The sequence below is a fragment of the Glossina fuscipes genome, unplaced genomic scaffold (assembly GCF_014805625.2).
Source record: "Glossina fuscipes isolate IAEA_lab_2018 unplaced genomic scaffold, Yale_Gfus_2 1, whole genome shotgun sequence".
Lineage (NCBI taxonomy): Eukaryota > Metazoa > Arthropoda > Insecta > Diptera > Glossinidae > Glossina > Glossina fuscipes.
The window spans coordinates 38,659,540-38,677,947 of record NW_023998415.1 but is presented as its reverse complement, the minus strand read 5'-3'; the positions used below and the strand labels follow the sequence as shown (position 1 = coordinate 38,677,947).

The window sequence follows — 18,408 nt, the reverse complement described above, 5'->3', positions numbered from 1 at the left end:
GTTATTTGTATTAATTTCTTATCTTTCGGCAGCAGCTGCTTTATTTTTATTTATCTGCTTACTTAACTTGAAACAATTTTAATCGTTTGCTCGGCTAAACATTCGCACCTCACTAGAGAAAATCAATCTAATTCGGACACTATTTTATGAATGTGATTTATAGACGAATTACAAACGATAATTGAGGCAAAATGAAGCTTAACAAGGTCGTAAGTAATATTGCTATATATATATATATATATATATATGTGTAGGTTTAGATCGATATAGAAATGTGTCGAGTTATGCTAAATGTGTAAAAAATATGTCTTGATGATTTATTAAGATGGAGGAGTTTGCGCCTACTGCACAAAATCATCATTCACAGCGAATTCAGGTACAGTTTTGATGACATAAATTCGCTTTGTAGGGTATTGGTTTTTAATTGTTTTAATATGCTATTGTCAGCTGGTTACTTAAAACTTTAGAAGAGTCAAATGTCGTACCCAAACCGGCACACACTTTAAGAGAGAGCTTATTACACATTCACGGCAATGATTCCATTTAGTTTTTATGCTCACAATCGAAAGATGTATTCATTTTGTCATACACATTGACACTTTAGAAATCTCGCTAGACGCATGTATATGCTTAATCAGTATTAAATTCTGAATCGATGCAGGCATCTCTGTTATTGTCCCAGGCGAAGAAATTAACACATGGGCTACAAAAATTGCCTGAACATTGAAAACTCTTTGATGCAGATTGGCATTGAAATTGGGTTAAATCGGTCAAATGACAGCAATGACTACAATGCAACATAGCCCGACAACATGCGCCCTCTTTTTAATAGATAGTGTAAGCAGCACTGTAGGTTGCTGGATAAAGCTATGACTTCTTTATTTGAAAGTACCATCTTTAAGCTATCGGATAACCCGTACACAATATAGCTTCTTGGAGCTTTGAACAGGTGTAGTTGATGAAATCTCTAATGTAAATATAATCGTAATGAACGTGCAAGTGAAAACAATTTTTTTTTTTTTTTTTTTTATATTTTCTGATTATTAACTTGGTTCCGTGTCAGCATGGAAATTCCAAATCGAGATAATGGCCACTCAATTTTTCAGTATGGCGATTGTCATAAATTGGTGAAAATAACTTCTTCTTAACAATCGTAATGATTTCCCGGATATGAAATGAAAAGAGCAAGTCTTGAAAAAATAAATTTTGTTTTCAAGTTTACATTGGATAAGTAAGGCATTTTTTTTTTATGAAAATTTTGAAAAACAAATGTAAACTTCATTTGAACACTTTGAATGGACAAAAATGGACTAAATGGATTCAAAATAGCAACTTAAGTACTTTACAAACTAGTACAACAACAAACTGTTTATTACCTATTGACTTGTGATTACATAAACGAACTGACTCAACTAATATCTGCTTTCTTATATTTATACCTTGTATTCTATTTATGAAAATGACGAGTAGACATTTTCATATGGGAAGAACAACTAACTATATATGACACATGAGTTTTAAATAGCGAATGGAAAACAATTTGGACGATTGTTGTGGGAAAAATTGTGTATTTTAACACTTGTGCTATATTAGCATTCCTGATATGAATGAGTTTCCATTATAGTCATATTATTGAAATTACATTGTAAAGATTCTTTTTACGAGCTATAAAGCTATAAAGTTTTGTTTTGAATTTTGTTGAAAATATTCTTATTAGCAATTATAAATATTTGTGTCGTTCGTTACCTTGCACGGATGTTTCGGATGTTTAAAAAAAAAATCAAATTTCTTATAGATTAAAATCTTAAGTCCTCCAAGTTTCTATGGTTAGTTGCGTAAAAGTGATTTCATTATAATTAAAATTCAGAGTAAATTTAGTTATTTATATACACTGCAGTGTAAATTAATCGCATTATAAGAGATAGAGCTGCACATTTTACGCAAAGAAATAAATATTAAATCCAGTTTTCTAAAAAGGGATGATCCTATTTCAGGCGCAACAACATCAAGTCATCAGAAATCATGAATATTGTCTTAGTCGTACATTTTCACAGATTAAAACATTGGCAAGTTTATCATATGCTCTTTCGTTGCAATTAAGAAAAAACATAAGAGAATTTTTAGTGAAAAATTTTATACATTTTCTTTTGCTCTAGCGTAGCAGCAAGTTGAAAAAAGGGCAAAGAAATTCTCGGTCAAATTGCTTACTCTTACAAAGTGCCTGTGTAGCCTATATGTCAATTTTATTTAGTCAAAATTTTCTTGAGGCAAGATTTTTGCTTTCAACATAGATTTTGTAAAAGCAAACTAAACAAACAGCATATACGTACGTAGCACTTGACATTAACTAAAGTTTCTTTATTTTTTTCTTAATGCAACAATTTTAAATAGTTCTAACTTTTAGGTTTTTTTTATTCTTTATTTTTTTTTTTTATTTTTTTTTTTTTGTTTTCAAAAAAAAAAAAGATATGCATTCCTCGAGGAAAGCAATAGAATATCTCAGGGAACTAAAATTCATTTCGTTTGCCTTGTCATAAATTGTACTAAGGGCAGGTCGAAGGATCCGATCTCACACGGTTCATTAGAGCATGATGGCGAAACGATAAAGGGATGTTTTTGATTAAAGAAATTTTCCCTACGGAGTGTTCTCTTGTCTTGTGAAGACAGACGCAAGCAGAGCACATGACTGGCTCGTTTCACTGGAACACTTCGCCTTTTGACAGCATCAGCACATACGCTTGTCAATTAGAGATTATGTCAGACACAATCGCAATTTATTAAGCAACGAATTCTGAGCAGTTTTCTATCCACCGATCTCCCACAATAACACGTTCACGTTTTAACCGAACCGTTGTTACGACTACTCTCCATATGAACGCATTGTGAAAATACTTCTCGGCAAAACCTATAAGAAATTGTTATTTGGCCCACTATATAGATATGAAAGAGCGGAACCATTTTTTGAACGCTTCGCAGTATAAACAAAAGTTGAGTTTTTATATGGCAATAGAGTCTTTATTATTAGGTCATACAATATATATGTGCCCGAGCATTGTCATGCAAGAGAATAAATTTTGTGTATATTAGCCACTATTGCTGGTTCTTTCTGCAACAATACATCGTTCAATTTATTCAATTGACGCCGCTAGACATTTGCAGTAAAACTTCCATTCAGTTTTAGTACTACATCTTATTGATCCCACACATATACACAGCACAACTTTATGAAGATGACTATTCCGCTTCGGAGTCAATGTGGATGTGTGGCTTTCCTGGACTAAGCAATTACTTTTTGCGTTTGGGATTGTCGCAATAGATCCATATTCCATCATGAGTCACAACACGCCATAGAAAACACTTTTGTTTTTGTCTAGCAAGCAATGAAACCGCGTTGTTGAAACGATCCGAAATGGCATTTTCCGTCAATACGTATGGTAGCCATTTCCCTCGTTTTGAATTTCCTCCACCGCATGTAAACGTCACGAAACAGTTAATTCACCAACTGCTAAGTTGTTCCAAAGTTCTTTGAGAGCTTGAGCTGGGTTTTCCTTCAATAAGTCTTGCCAGCCAGTATCTGCGAAAATTTTTGATGCTTGAGGCCGTTCCCTGTCATCGACATTAATATCAGCACTTTTAAACCATTGAAACCAATACCAACAATTGGGATATGATGGAGCAGCAAAACCACAAGTGCTTGACGGATTTCGGCAGCATTCCGTATTCATGATTCTTCAAATCAAACAACAAAAGAAACGAATGTTGAAAATGCAATTTCGAGCGTTCGATGGTTAGCGTAGATACGCTAAATACTAAATGGTAAACAGTTATTTTATGCAGAGAAAGGTCAAAATCATCCAACCGATACTTTGCATTACTTTCATTTTCGTCAATGAATGTTGCTGATCAAAATACATGCAAGCATCTATTATTTTTATTTTATAATGAAACCCGATACAAAATAGTGATTGGACATATAGAGCTAAGGTCTATTTCTTTGACCCAAGAAGAATTTCTTTTAGAAAATTTTCATGAAAAACAAGACTTTATATGGCTATAAGGTATAATTTTTGATACTTTGTGATGGGAATAATAGATGAAGAATTTTAATAGACGGCCTTCATGGGATAAAACTTAAGAATTATTTAGAAATTATCCTCAATTTGATGAAACTTTTTTAACGACAATAATAGCTCGATGGCTAAATAACTGTTTAAATTACTGTAAGCGCTTACTACACTAAAGCATTTAAAAGTATGTTTGAATGTTGACCAAAAATATAAAATATTATATATCAAGCTTATAATTTAAGCAAACTATTGGCATAGAAGTAAACCGCAGAAAAAGGGGCATGGCAGTATAGAAAGATAATCACACAAATTGAGTAAGAAACAGTAAGAAAAAACCATATATTTATTATAGTTAAAAAATAAAAAATAAAAAAAAAATGTTACCTGAGAGTGAAGTTCATATTGCAACTAACAACAACCTACTGTTAAATGCAGATGCAGGGGCACGATATCTCATTAAAGCCAACTAATAAATGACAAAGAGAAACCAAGGATATAATACTGTAACCGCAAACGCACCTTAATACATATATAACTAAACAGCCTTTAACCCAGAAAGTATGAAAAGTAAAGTTAAGCCCTAACAATGCTTAGTGATGGTATTTACTATTATGCTTTGCTACTTTTTAACGTGTACGTTTTCTATTCTGGTAAAATGGAAAGCTCCTGCTAATGAACGACGCAAAAGTTGAATGTTTTCATGAAAAGTAAGCGTCGCAATCAAATATCTGTTATCACGATCAATGTGAAAGGATCAATATCCAGCACCCGGACTACAGTGGACATGAAAAGAACAAAGACAATTAGCATCTTCGTTTACAGGTTTGATGACTGCTCAATAATGAAATATGAAAAGTAGAGGCAACCCACTGAGCCGTCTCATACCCAACCGAGTCGGCCACATACAGTTCTGCAGATTTCTCCTAAACCGTCTTCCACCTCCTCTTCTTTTATCGCGAGAATCTTTTTCTCAATTTTTTTTTGTCATTCCGATAATTAAACGGTGCCATCGTAGATAAGCAATTTTTTAAAATGTTTTTGATGCCATCCTAAACTTATTTAGGCACTTGAAGATCATTTCTCATCCTAAGCCAGCCGAAACTAATAAATCAATGTGATTTATATTTATTTACATATAACGTAACGTGCATTTGTTGCTTGTTGCACTTCAATGAAAACGTGTAAACGCATCCAAATAATTCGCAAATTTGCATAGTTCATTCACTGATTACTGACTTGGAGATACAATATCGTACATATATCGTATATGCCGTATATAACGCAGTATAAAGTGCTCTTTGCATGCTCTTCGTCTCCCGCAAATACACTGATTACATATCCTTTTACAAAAAAGTTACTTGTACCTAACTTTATCCCATCATTTTTGTGTTAATCCCTCTTTGCACTAAATTGTTCCGGTTGATCGTTTCGCCAGTCGCCAGCAGTATGCTGCAGATAAAACGTCATGAATGTGTATTCGCTTTTCCGAATTTCGTTTCTTGGAAACTAGTTTTCAAGTAAATTCAAATCATCGAATGTAGGATTTTCGTAACAACGTATACGCATGTATACGCATAAGCACGTACACACTTACATAAGAGTACACTCATTAACTTGGGACAAACTGTTGTTTATAACTTACCCCGTGTTAGAACAGTAACATTTAATAATTTTGTGGCAGTATTCGCAATAGTGAATAACTGTAAATGATTACTGATATGATCTATTTTGCATCAGAAGCATCTGGTCAAATATTGCAATAGGAAAAATCATAACGTGTGTTGTTGTTTCGTTCTAAGAAAACCCGAAAAAATGTTTTTTGTCTCGGTCAATATGACTGCACTTTATTGAGCCAAAAAATTAACAAACTGAGGACTAAATAACACTAACAACTTATTCTGCTTTACAAATTAGCTTATGTTTCTCTAATTTCTACGATGGCGTTATGCTACTCCTCATAATTCATCGCAGATGCTGATTTCGCTTTTTTGGGTCCATTATTCGGACATGTGCAGATTTGCTGGCTTTAATATCTAGTTTCCCATTCTTCTTGCCCAGCTCTTTTTTCTCTTTTTTTTTTTTTTCTTTATGTGACCAATTGCTCAGGGTATGTTTCCTATTCGCGTAACGCGGGAAATAGGAAGAAAAAAATAGATACGGAGGTCCAATCGATAAATGTTACGGCTTTACTGACTGAGCACCAACTATAGCTGCAACCAAAACTTGGTTTGTTAGATAAACTTTAGTCAGTTTGTTTAATATTTGCATAGTTGCATAATTAACCCACCAAGATGTCAGAAGTGATTAGAATTAAGGTTGAAGTTATTGCCTTCCCTAACCGATAAGTTTTTTGCGAGCCAAATTTTCAATTTCAATTTTGTGCAAACATGACGACCGGACCAATGTCCCCACCATATTGCTTCACCTTTCCTCTTTTCATTGAAAATGACTTCGGAGAAAGCAAAACGTAAACTCCGCTGCAAGAAAACTTTGTGACTATGAGACATCACATGTTTTTTAAGGAAAGCTTACGATCAACAGGATGTAATCGGAAAACGTGTTTCTTGACTTAATAATTAGTTGTTGAAGATATTTTAAAATTTATTTACTTTCTTTGTGATTCACAAGATTTTTTTTTTTTACATTTTTTCCTTAATCTTATTGTTGCTTTAAATACAATATTAATAATAATTTTTTAAATTCCTTAACTTAAATGAATAAATGAAACTTGATTCACTTTAGAGATTAATTCAGGCTTCAGGAGATTGCTTCACTTCCAATATATAAAAATGTTCTTTGGTCAATATAAGTTTACGTTCAAAATTCTACCAGATTCCATCTTGATTTTTACAAACACACACTCTGAGGGTTACCACTTATAAAACACATCAAGAACGGATTTTATATTATTCATGTCATCTCTGTAGTGACCGATAAATATGAACTGACGTGCTTAGTATGTATATCGTGATAATGATATAGATAGAGAATTACTCTGGAATGATTCATAAAATTATGGAGTATTTTGGATTTTTATGACCATTAAACATATTCCATAAGGATTCCCCAAAGCAATCAAAACGTTTATTGATAATAAACAAACGATGACATCGTAATATTTGCCGTAATTAAATGTCACTATAGACTGTCGATATACATTCGGATTGCTTTTCCTCACGACCATGGGAATTGCTTACTGCTTATCTGTTTTTAGTATTTGTAAAATCACTAATCAATTTTTCACAACAATGAACGCGCTGCACTCTCTTCTTACTTTATAATCACCCATAAGTTAATGCACAGAACTTGATTTGAGATATCGTTCAAATGTATTCATTATTTATCCTCAAGTCAATGAGTCTGGGTTGGGAATTTATTCGTATGAAACAAAAAATCTTTTCCCGTCGACATAAGCTGCCAAGTCAATCGATTATGGTGCCACAGTATGAACCATAAAATAGAAACGATAGCATTAACATTCATTTCTTCTTTTTTTCTTTTTTTTTCGCTTACGTGAAGTCATAAAACGCAGTACTAACATATACATATATATATGACGATAAAATGCGAATATGCTAACATATGGTAGTATGTCTAAGGTTTATGTTGGTTTTAATATCAAGTAAGTCATTCACATGCAGATTTATAGATATAATTGGATGGCAAAAAAACGATTCCCGTATATGTGAAACCACTAACAGTGTATATACGTGTGAAAATATCTTGTTGTTGCCACCACGAGCGGAAATTTGTAACCAATTATATCGCACGCATCTTCGCTATCTTCGCGTCACAGAAATTTATATTCTACAACAATTGCGCGCAGTTGAAGATATAATTTTTTTAGTATTCGAGTTTAATATTCGAGTTTATAAAAACGTTTATATGCGTAAGGGTTCGAAATATTTCATCGTCTAATTGAAATTTTGCACATTTACTTAATATATCCAAACACTATTCCTCGCTGATTCAGTTAAGTTTATTAATTATTAATTAGAATTATTAATGACAATTATATATATATATATATATATATATATATATTATACAATAATAATTACTATTAAAATTAATATATTAAGGTACCAATAAAAGTATAAAGTCTTTTGCGACGCAGTAACGATGAAACGGTAGTGTATAGATATCGATAAATACTGTGTATTAAATCGAGACGTAGATACAGACGTAATTATAAATCATAAATTATAGATGACCTTAATAGCCACTTTAAACCCCTTCACTCTAACAAACATTTTAGCATAGAGTGGTAATGGGTTCCACAACTTTACATCTAAGTTAACAAACAATAGACTTGATGATGAGAAATGCTTACGGTCAAGCAGAAGTAGTTCGTTCACATTTAATAAACAACGTTTTCTCATAAAAATTACCTGGTGTTGGAGTCCGAATGAACTTTTGAAACAAGACTAAATTTCTGATCTGACTTGCGAAATAACAATGCCTTCAGTTTTACTTCATTTCAACTTGAAATTGTTCGAATTGTTGTTTATACTCTAAACCAGATCATTCACTACACAGCGAGAGATGCATCTGAATGCGACAGTTGGGACAACGGGCAACAAAATCATTAATAAAAACACTAAACAAGATAGACTCAAAAATGAACCCTTACGAAGCACCAGGGGAAGAGTGATGAACAACCACAACTAAATAGCGATTCGTCAATTAAGACCTAATCAGATTAAGAATTAACTGTCTTCAATTTGGATACTAAACGATATTAGAAAGATTTTTAACCTTCCGGGATAGCCCAACATTCTTTGATAATTGAACCTAACATAATTATTTCAATTTTACTAAAACATTCTTTTTGCGTGGTTCCAGTACGTTAATGGGACGGATTAATTAAAACGATAAACACATTTTTGCCTCACGACAACTTTTCCGTTTGACAGCCATAGTTATTATCTCATGAATGGAGCGAACATATTTGGACATCTGCTCAACTTACTTCAATTTTTATTATTAAGTGAAAATATTATTTGCATTAATTTGTGCAATTTTTTTTTTTTTACCTGTTGTGCCAAGTTCTCGACTACCTGCATCCTTGCATTCTTTTTCCGTTTCCGTTTTTAATCTCTTTGCCATCATCAATTTTGTTGCAATTTTTTCGTTCATATTTTTATTATCGTTTTTCTACCAGCAACGAGCCCATTGTCATATCCATCATTACACTTTCCTTTTAATTGCTGATACAAAATTTGTTGCTTTTATATAATTAACGACATGTAGTTAATTTCGATTTTCTTCTCATAATTTTTCTTATTGCCTTCAAATCAAAGGGTGCAAGATCTGTAATGAGAAAATAGGTTTACGATAGGAATCTTTTTATATATCTATATATATATATATATATATATATATATATTTATATATATATAAATCAATAAGAGCTATTGTCCGTGTTTTCATAAACTAGCCAGCAGCTCATACTAAGCAAAATTCCGATTTACTTGATTCACGTTATACAATAACTTTTCAAGTGAGTTTGAAAAAAACGTAAATACGTTATCCCTCAATAATTGAGAAGCATGTATTTTTTCAAGGACTTGGGAAAGGCTGTCAAACATCTCAATTATAACACAGAGAAAAAAGGGGAAGAACCGAAAGCTTAAGTCTCCCAAAAAGATCGATGCCCTCAATCAATTTGCATTATTTCTGTGTTACCCTGACTACCTTGAAGGAATTCCCTACGAATTCTGGAAGAAGCATCGCATATTGATATATTCTTTATATGAGCGCTCGATGTGCTTGTGAATAACGGCTTTTTTGCTTTCCGTTTTCTCCTTGGCGTTTGAAACGAAATAGTTCAAGGCTCGCTATGTCTTCTTAAATTCTGAGGACCAAAAGTCCGCAATATGCAACGAAAAAACTATCATTTCATCAAGCGTGCGGTAAGAAAGAAAGGGAATCGGTAAACACTGCCCACAGAAAGAAGTGTTTCCCACTTTTCATAAAAAAAACCTAATTGCAATCAAGTGAGAAAATTATGTTCGGTTGTGACCGAATCTCTGATACCCAGCACCGTTGTGCTAACAGAAATTAAAAAAAAAGTTTAATTCTCGTACTCTATGATATTGGGTGGGTGCGGCTGATTTTTTTCATTTTCAAAATAAAAGTCAAAGTATATATGGGATAGATGCGTTGTATTTTATAAATAACAAGTAAGAAACGTACAAAGCAAAAGTGTTTACAGTTTTCGTTGTTTAGGAGTGCGGACGTGCATAGGCTTATCTTTTGTACGGTTTGAGACATTTTCAAATCTATTTGCAAACTTGTGCGCGATATGTTCATTTTTGCGAACGGAAGTGTGTTTACCACAGATACTACAGAGTTGCGCAGACGGACAGACGGACAGACAAATAGACAGACATGTTTAAGCGAATTCCGAATTTAAAATTGCCCTAGAATTGGGCACATATTCACTACGCTATGGTCGCTTTCTATCTCTTTCTTTTGCCCCACTTAATAAGGGTATTACATACGTATCGACGTCATCCCCTAAGAGAATGGTCATATTTAGAAAAAACACACTTGGAATGTTTTCTATTTGACCCGAATCTTCGAAAACAGTGCCGACTTAATCATCTATAATCATTTGTGCAGGTATAGTAAGGAAATTTTTGTGGATACTTTTCACTTTACTAGACTAATCGCAGTTTCTCATTCGAATGTTTGGAGCCAAAGTCAAAGTTACTAAAAGTTCCGTGCAATTCAATCTAAAATTTTGACACTTCGAAAATGAAAAGTTTCGGGGAAACTTTACTATTTTCCGAAGTGTATTTGTATACTCCAATTGTAAGAACGAATTTGAAAATGCAGACGTTGGCCACAAAGAGAAAAAATGCCGACTGAAACCCATTCCTCTCTTGGCCTATGTTAAATTTGTTAAATCTTCGCAAGGAATTACAATGCAGGATCCACTGATCCTGGTATGAGCTGTTTTTCAGTTTCCCTTTAGAATGAGCAGTTTTTTCAGTGTACCTGAATTGTTTTGTTATAGAAGTACCAGACGAGGATGACTTATAGACTTTCCGCTATTTTCGTTGTTTAAATGTTGTCTTGTGCTCATAGAATTTTACTGCAATCGACTATTGTCCCTTTTCCCATCCATGAGAGCGAGAGATAAGAAAAGAAACTTTAAGATATTTCTTCCGAAAGTTAATGAAAAACGTTACTGGTAACAACGTTACTATATAAAGGGATGAACTACTGGGTCAGATATGAAACTCGAGCTTCCAATATCCACAATTACTAATACTTGACTATGTCTCTTGTCTTTCAAGCACACTGTACAAGGGTATCGTCATGGAGAAATTTAAACACTGGATACTTTTCCTATATATGGTTATGTTATGTATTATGAGAAGAAGCTATATTTTCAGAAGGTCAAAAATCAAAGATTCGTATTTACCTTAATTATTAATGATATGTTTTCACATAATTTAAATTGTATGCATATTCATTTATTCAGTCTGTAATCATGATTACATACTAACAGATTTGATATCGTCACAATCAAGCAGATATAATATTGAAAACAATATTCAATTAATTGACAAAAGGAAAAAATAAGAAAAAAGTCAAAAAATATGAATTCCGAGCGAAATGCAGATTCTTATTTGGAAGGTTACTTTGTGGGACACACAAAACCGGTAACGCAAGCACGCTTCTCTATGTTCTATGGAATTTAAAAGGCGAACCCATCCGTTGCCTGTGTTTTTCGGAACATGCGAAAAGTGTGAATGGTACTAGCTGGTCTCCGAAATCAAACTCCATTGCCTCTTGTTCTCAAGACGGTTCTGTTAAAATTTAGGAACCTAGAGCACATTGTATTTGTCAGGAATTTTTATTCCATGACAAACCCTTACGTTCGGTTGACTTTCATCTTATCGATACTGACATGTTAGTAGCGGCCTCGGACGATAAATCAGTGAAACTATGGCAAATTGACCCAAAAAAACTCACAGAGGTTTGATACGCTCGGCTAAATTTAGTCCTAATAGTCAGTTGATCGCATATTGCAGCGATGAGAAGTCCTTGCGTATATTTGATATGAAAGCAGGCGAATGCGTTTGACGTGTGACAGAAGAGAAAGATATGCGGCGACAGTTAGGTCGGCATCGTATGGTAGTGGCTTTAAATTTCTGCCGGGTAAAAGTATTCGATCTGGTTGATCAAGAACTCGTTCAGGGATATCAAGCGCGTAGCGAACCCGTTAATGATTTGGCTTTTCATCCTAGCGGCAATTTTATGCTTACTGGAAGTGAAGATGAAACTGTAAATGTATTAGATTTATTAAATGGTAGGTCTATGTACACCCGTACAGGTCACACTGGCTGTGTGATTGCAGTGGCCTTCAATTATAAGCGTTTCCGTTATGCTTGTGCTGAGGCCGATTAATTTCGATGAGCTCTCCCCAAGTAGATGTCACGATACAATATTTGAAACACATGAAAAAAAGAGATGTTCTCACAAATAGCTATCCAACGCTGAAGTCACTGCGCCTTGGTTTTACTTCGACCCCCATCTCAACCGCTACGTATGGTATAATAATATCCGCTCAAGTTCAAATTGTATTTTTCCGCTTATCAACAATAAATTTCAATAAAATTAAATTGATTAATAAATCATCGAAAAGCAAATGTGAAAAATAATTTTGACAGAAATAGCAATTGTGAAGTAAAAAATTCTGATATAATAGATGCGCAAACGAATTCGTTTCAGTTTTTTTTTTGATAAAATTCCACTTTCAAATATACTTGTTATGAAGCATAATAGTCGAAATATGGACTATCACTATCTATAGTCTTTGTTCATTTATCTGACAGCTTATCGATGGCGCCGCGGTACACAACGCCGGAGGCGAAACAACCATAGAGTCATTTTTGCACATCTTCAACTTCTATAATCCGCTGATCTGTCGCAGATGACTGATCACATCGATCTGAATACGTAATAATCGGAAGAGCCCAGACCTGGATATTACGAGTAGCGTAGTAAGGCTTGTCAACCTTAGCTGCAAATTATATCCTTGGTTCTTTTTAGGAGAGACCGAGAGATGTATGCGAAATTCATTGTTTTCACGGCCAAAATTTTTTGCCCAATATCTCGCAAATTACTTTTTAAACTTTTTCGTGGCGCAAAGAACGAAATTCTCATGGTCCGTAAGGTGAAGCGGGCGCACTTGATTTCTTCTTCATTTTCCCTAACGGGAGAATGCTTACCTTAAATATTACAAAGTTGGGCAAATAGACAGATGAACAGACGAATAGGTGGACATCTTTAGATGCATTTCAAATTTGAAACTGGCCAAGAATTTAAATACTTTATAGGGTTTTAGAAGTTTGTTTCTGCACATTATCAATATATCAATTCTGATACACTCTAATATTGGGTACGCGTGGTCAATTTTTTTCACTTTTGTACACAAATACTACAGCATCGTTCATAGAATATGCGTTGAAATTTTTGTACGTTTATTTGCTAAAGTTTGTGAGTAATGAAGAGAAAACCAATTTTTGCAGCTGGGACAATGTTTACAACAGACATTACACCGACGGACAGATAGACAACCAGACAAATGGACATGCTTAAATTAATTTATAATTTGATACTGATCCAGACTATATATACTTTGTCTGATCTCTGTTGCATCCTTCTGAGCGTTGGAAATGTTTTGACGCAATGAATATGCCCCTCGTCCTTCGGTGATGATCAAAGACTTTCTTATTAATCTGATTTCAATTAATATCAAAGTACTTCGAAAGAGACAAACTGTCAATTTTGTTAAACTGGTTAAAGCTATGCTTTAGGCCAGCTTAATGCCGAAACTGTCAAATGATCGGATATGAAGGACGGTCGAGCCACATAAAGCTGAAATTTTATAAGAAGCATAAGCCTGTTCATTGCACTGACAATTCCGCTGTAACGTGAACAAATTGCAACCAAAATCATTCGTTTGACAAACAACTCTCTATCTACTATTAAGAGATAAATCTCTTTATCTACAATTAAGAGGTAAATCATACAACAAAGACATTGCCAAGAGAGTAAGATCCGAGACAAAGTCTTCTTATGTATTGAGCAAAATTCAAGTTATTTCCAGTGTTCAGTTTCGTCTCAGAAAGCAAGCATAAGACGTTTCAACTCTAATTCGCTAATTCGAGCTAATATTGGAATTAATGATCATCTAGAACAAGCATTTCTCTCAGTAGTTGAACTTTTCCGAGAGAATGAAGTTAATCAATTAGCTTTTGAAGAACACTGTTTACTGCAAACGCGTGATTATATATTAAATATACGCCTGTATTAATAATAATGGACGTAGCGATGCTTAAGGTCATTTTTTTCAAATTGTCATAGTATACGTATAGTAATAAATCTCTTGAGGGTTTTGGATTTTTTCATCAAAAATATTATAGTGACGATATAAGTTTGCGTTTAAAAACTTGGTTAAAATGCTCCGACAAACTAAATAAATACTTTTCTCAATCTATGCATGCATACCAAACGGAACATAAATACGTGATTTTGTCTTATTTACTTTAAAGCAATGTGCGTGAAGCTCATTGGAATAGTTGCCAACATCTTTTTACTGCAACTTGCATTGGCCAATAAAGCTATGGTAATTTTATATCCACAGCATAGACATTTCAAGAACTGCCTTACTTTATTTATTATGACAATAACAAAAGCTATATTTGGGCGTTCAGTGCCCAAAAAATTGCTTAAATTTAATTTTCTTGCACTTTTCAACTATACAGTGAATTTAATTAGAATCAGAAATCATCATAAAAAATATCGGATTCGAATCGTTCGTTATCTTTAGCAAGTTGACTAGCTAAACACTCTTTATTATGCTTCCCTAATGAGTAATGCAATTTTTAACTTTGAAAATGCATCCAAGTAGGACAAGCGGTTTCTGTAACGAAGGGAAATCATTTTCAGATTACTGCGTAAAAAGCGCATTTAACTATCATGATGGTATACTTTCTCTGTCTAACGATATAGCAAAAGTTTTTCGCAGAAGGATTTCTATGAACATATAAAGTCGCCCGTGTAGCGTAAACTCGATAGCTAAAGGGTTAATCCCGTAGTAACGCGAATAGATTCTATAGATATGATAATCGGTTAATGTTATTCGTATTTCTAAACAGAGAAGATCACCAAATATGCTCGAAGAATTATTAATTATTACTAGTCTCTTGAGCTCTTTAAGTAAAATCTTTGAAAGAAAAATTATTAGAAACAATATCGGGGAAAAATATTATTTCAAATGAACGATTCGGTTTTTAAAGTCAGACTAATACTCTACACCAATTAATACGGTTGTGACGGCATGTTAACGACGAACTTATGACTCGACAATAGACTGACTTGGTTGAGAAAACCTTTAATTTTGTTTAGCATAACGCAAGTGTTCCATGCAGGATCTCTCTAACTGTTGACTTTTCATAAGTTAATGATTATTAGTTTGCCTTATATATAGTGACGATTGCATTAAATAACAAAACATAAATTAAAAAAAAAAAAAAAAAAATACAAAATTAAATCGTATTAAATTGTCGCTTATCTAACATTACTGTCATCAATAAATCAATATTTTTTAAATCCTAATACATAATCTACTTTACTCCATATGCTAGCTATTCTATGATATTTAACTTCAATCAGAGATATTTATTTGTAAATTGTTCTTCGCTATGTACATCGTATAATTTGTATAAATTCCAATATTTTCGTGCACTTTTGCACTTCATGTATGATATAGGGGTAAGAAGATATGATTATATATATATATATATTAGATAATGTTAATTGAATCTTTCTACAATTAAACTAAACTTCAAACTTCGAAATCATCATTTGATTCATTAAAAAATTCGGAATGTTAAAGGAATACGGATCATGTTGCGTAACATTTTCAATCGCGAATAAAATTTCTTATTTCTTCAAAAATACAGACAGACCGTGTTCCATTCAAAATATCTAACAAACGTGCAATCGTAACATTCCATAATTAGAGCATGACATGAATGAAAACAATAGGTAAAGCAGAAATTTTTTTAATTTACATTATAATTATATTAATTAATTTTAAAATTTCATTATGCAAAATTCATTTTAATTATATATTATATTTACTTAGGCAATAATTTTCTCCCCTTATCGAGATTCAATTACAATACATTATATAATGTTATAAATGCATCCCCTACACACTTCTATAATCGCTCGTCATTTCCTCTTCAAATGGTCACCAAAAGAACAATTGACAGGGAAAGTTGAAATTTCTTGTACATGTGCTTACTTAATGATATCACATGATATCACATTCAAAATGGACATTACGCGTCCTCTGTGGGTAGAAAAATTTATTTCAGAACCTGGAACAGGCATAGACTCGGAACATTTCGAAATCCAATCTAAAAGTTTACAATAATATTAATCACGATCGCGCTAATTCGCGCACGCCCACAATCATAAAATGCTTGGCAATTTTTTACATATTACCTTGGAGTGATTAAGAACAAAGCGTGCTACCAAATGGCGTATAACTCTTTGAGTTATTCCAATTTATTATTGCGGTGTTACGGTTTAATGGTGTTTTTGTTTTCGTTAACAACAAAAAAAATCTTAATTATAAAAATCGAATTCCAAATAACGATAATGAATCAATATTTAATTGCTCGTGCAAATAAATGCGATATTTAATGCATATATATATATATATATATAGCATTGCAAATACATGCAAGCAGCGTACACGTATTCCTCTAAAAAAGCAAATGAGAATACATGTACATTAAATTGAAAATTGAAATAAAAATGCAACTACAAAAAAAAAAAAAAAGCCCATTATTTATGTGTTAATGAAAACGCAATTGTTTTTACACTTATTAAGAAATAATAACATAAATTTTGTATGACCTTTTTATATCCATTACTGCTGCGGCTGGGAGTATGTAAACGACTGCAATAGTCAAAAGAAGCTGCAGAAACTCTCTATAAGGTATATATATGTAAGGTATATATATATATATATATAAATATATTCTTAATCAATATCAAAATATGTATCGATCCATTCATGCCTGTCTGCATGTATACGTAATGTTTATGGTGAACCTTCCAACAATCGCAAAACTAAAGATATCAGTTTGAAATTTATGACGAAGAACAACAAGAGTTCTTGCAAGCAGGGTCATATTAGAAATTAATCAAATTGATCAACGGACGGGTATATAGTGTAACATGTAGTGAGAATATCGTCATTTGGAAAAGCAAATATATTGAATGTTTTTTTTTTTTTGCTCATAAATAATCACAGATGCATTAGGTAGAACGGTAAAAATGTTTACGTCTATGGTATGAATAAGCCTTGTGAATGCTGAAGTGAACGATTCCGTTCCGCAAATTTTGATGTCAAATATGCATCTCGCTCTGACCGAAAAATCGATGAAATTTTGCAACTAGTCGAGCAAGGTCGAGCAAGGTTGGACGCAAGCTGTCAAGAATAGCAATGGCACTAACCATCACTCACATGACAGTTTCCAATCATTTGAAAAGAGCACGCATTTCTCACATGATCCGATCATTTTCATACTTATTTAATACAATATTTTCAATCATTATTAAATAGATTATATATGTATATTATAACTAAGATAGGTAAAAAAGCCAGATATTTAAGCTATGGCCGCTTCAGAAGAAATCTCAAATACGTAAGCCGAGATTAGCATATGAAGCCAAAGTGTGAACAACATATTCATATGTTTGTCAGTAAGCACTTTCAGGATCTCGGCCCCTAGTTTCATTTTTGCTGTCAGGAGAATATTTACTATAGATTTTACACAGACGAACAGATAGATAGAGAGCAAGACATCAGAGCAACACGCAGAGGAGATTATGAATTTAGTTCAGAAAGTCTGTTATATGCATGTGAACGTTGGAGTTATTAATCGTGACTCCAGTCATTCTAAAATATGCCGCATTATATGTGCTTGCATTCAAATATTCGGAGAATTGCTTGGTGATGTCAATCGGAACATTGCTGGATATTGTAAACTAAGGATGGATGTGATGCCAAGATGCAATGCCTCACGACAATAATACGTTTCATAACCGATTGATAATAATAGTCCCCGAAATCATCTCCGCACACACATTGTGAAAACCAACTAAAACACTTTTAGTGTCGTGCAGAACAAAACGCTAGCTGAAAGAAGCACTAATGACATTTATGATGTGAAATTTGACACAATTGTTTGTCGCAGTGCTAACGATTTGAAAATAACGATTTTTGAGGTTAAAAACA

General features: G+C 33.2%; 1 protein-coding gene across 3 annotated transcripts in view; it reads right to left on the bottom strand.

Annotated features, from left to right (window-relative positions):
• The window catches only part of LOC119645009 (adenylate cyclase type 2), a 73,349-nt gene that overhangs the window by 38,657 nt on the left and 16,284 nt on the right, over positions 1-18,408 (bottom strand). For all 3 annotated transcript variants that reach the window (XM_038044764.1, XM_038044763.1, XM_038044765.1), the window contains one exon: positions 9,104-9,380. In XM_038044764.1, coding sequence (XP_037900692.1) covers positions 9,104-9,206 — 103 coding nt within the window. In that variant the 5' untranslated portion in view covers positions 9,207-9,380. Of the gene's footprint in view, positions 1-9,103; positions 9,381-18,408 lie in introns of those variants that run through there.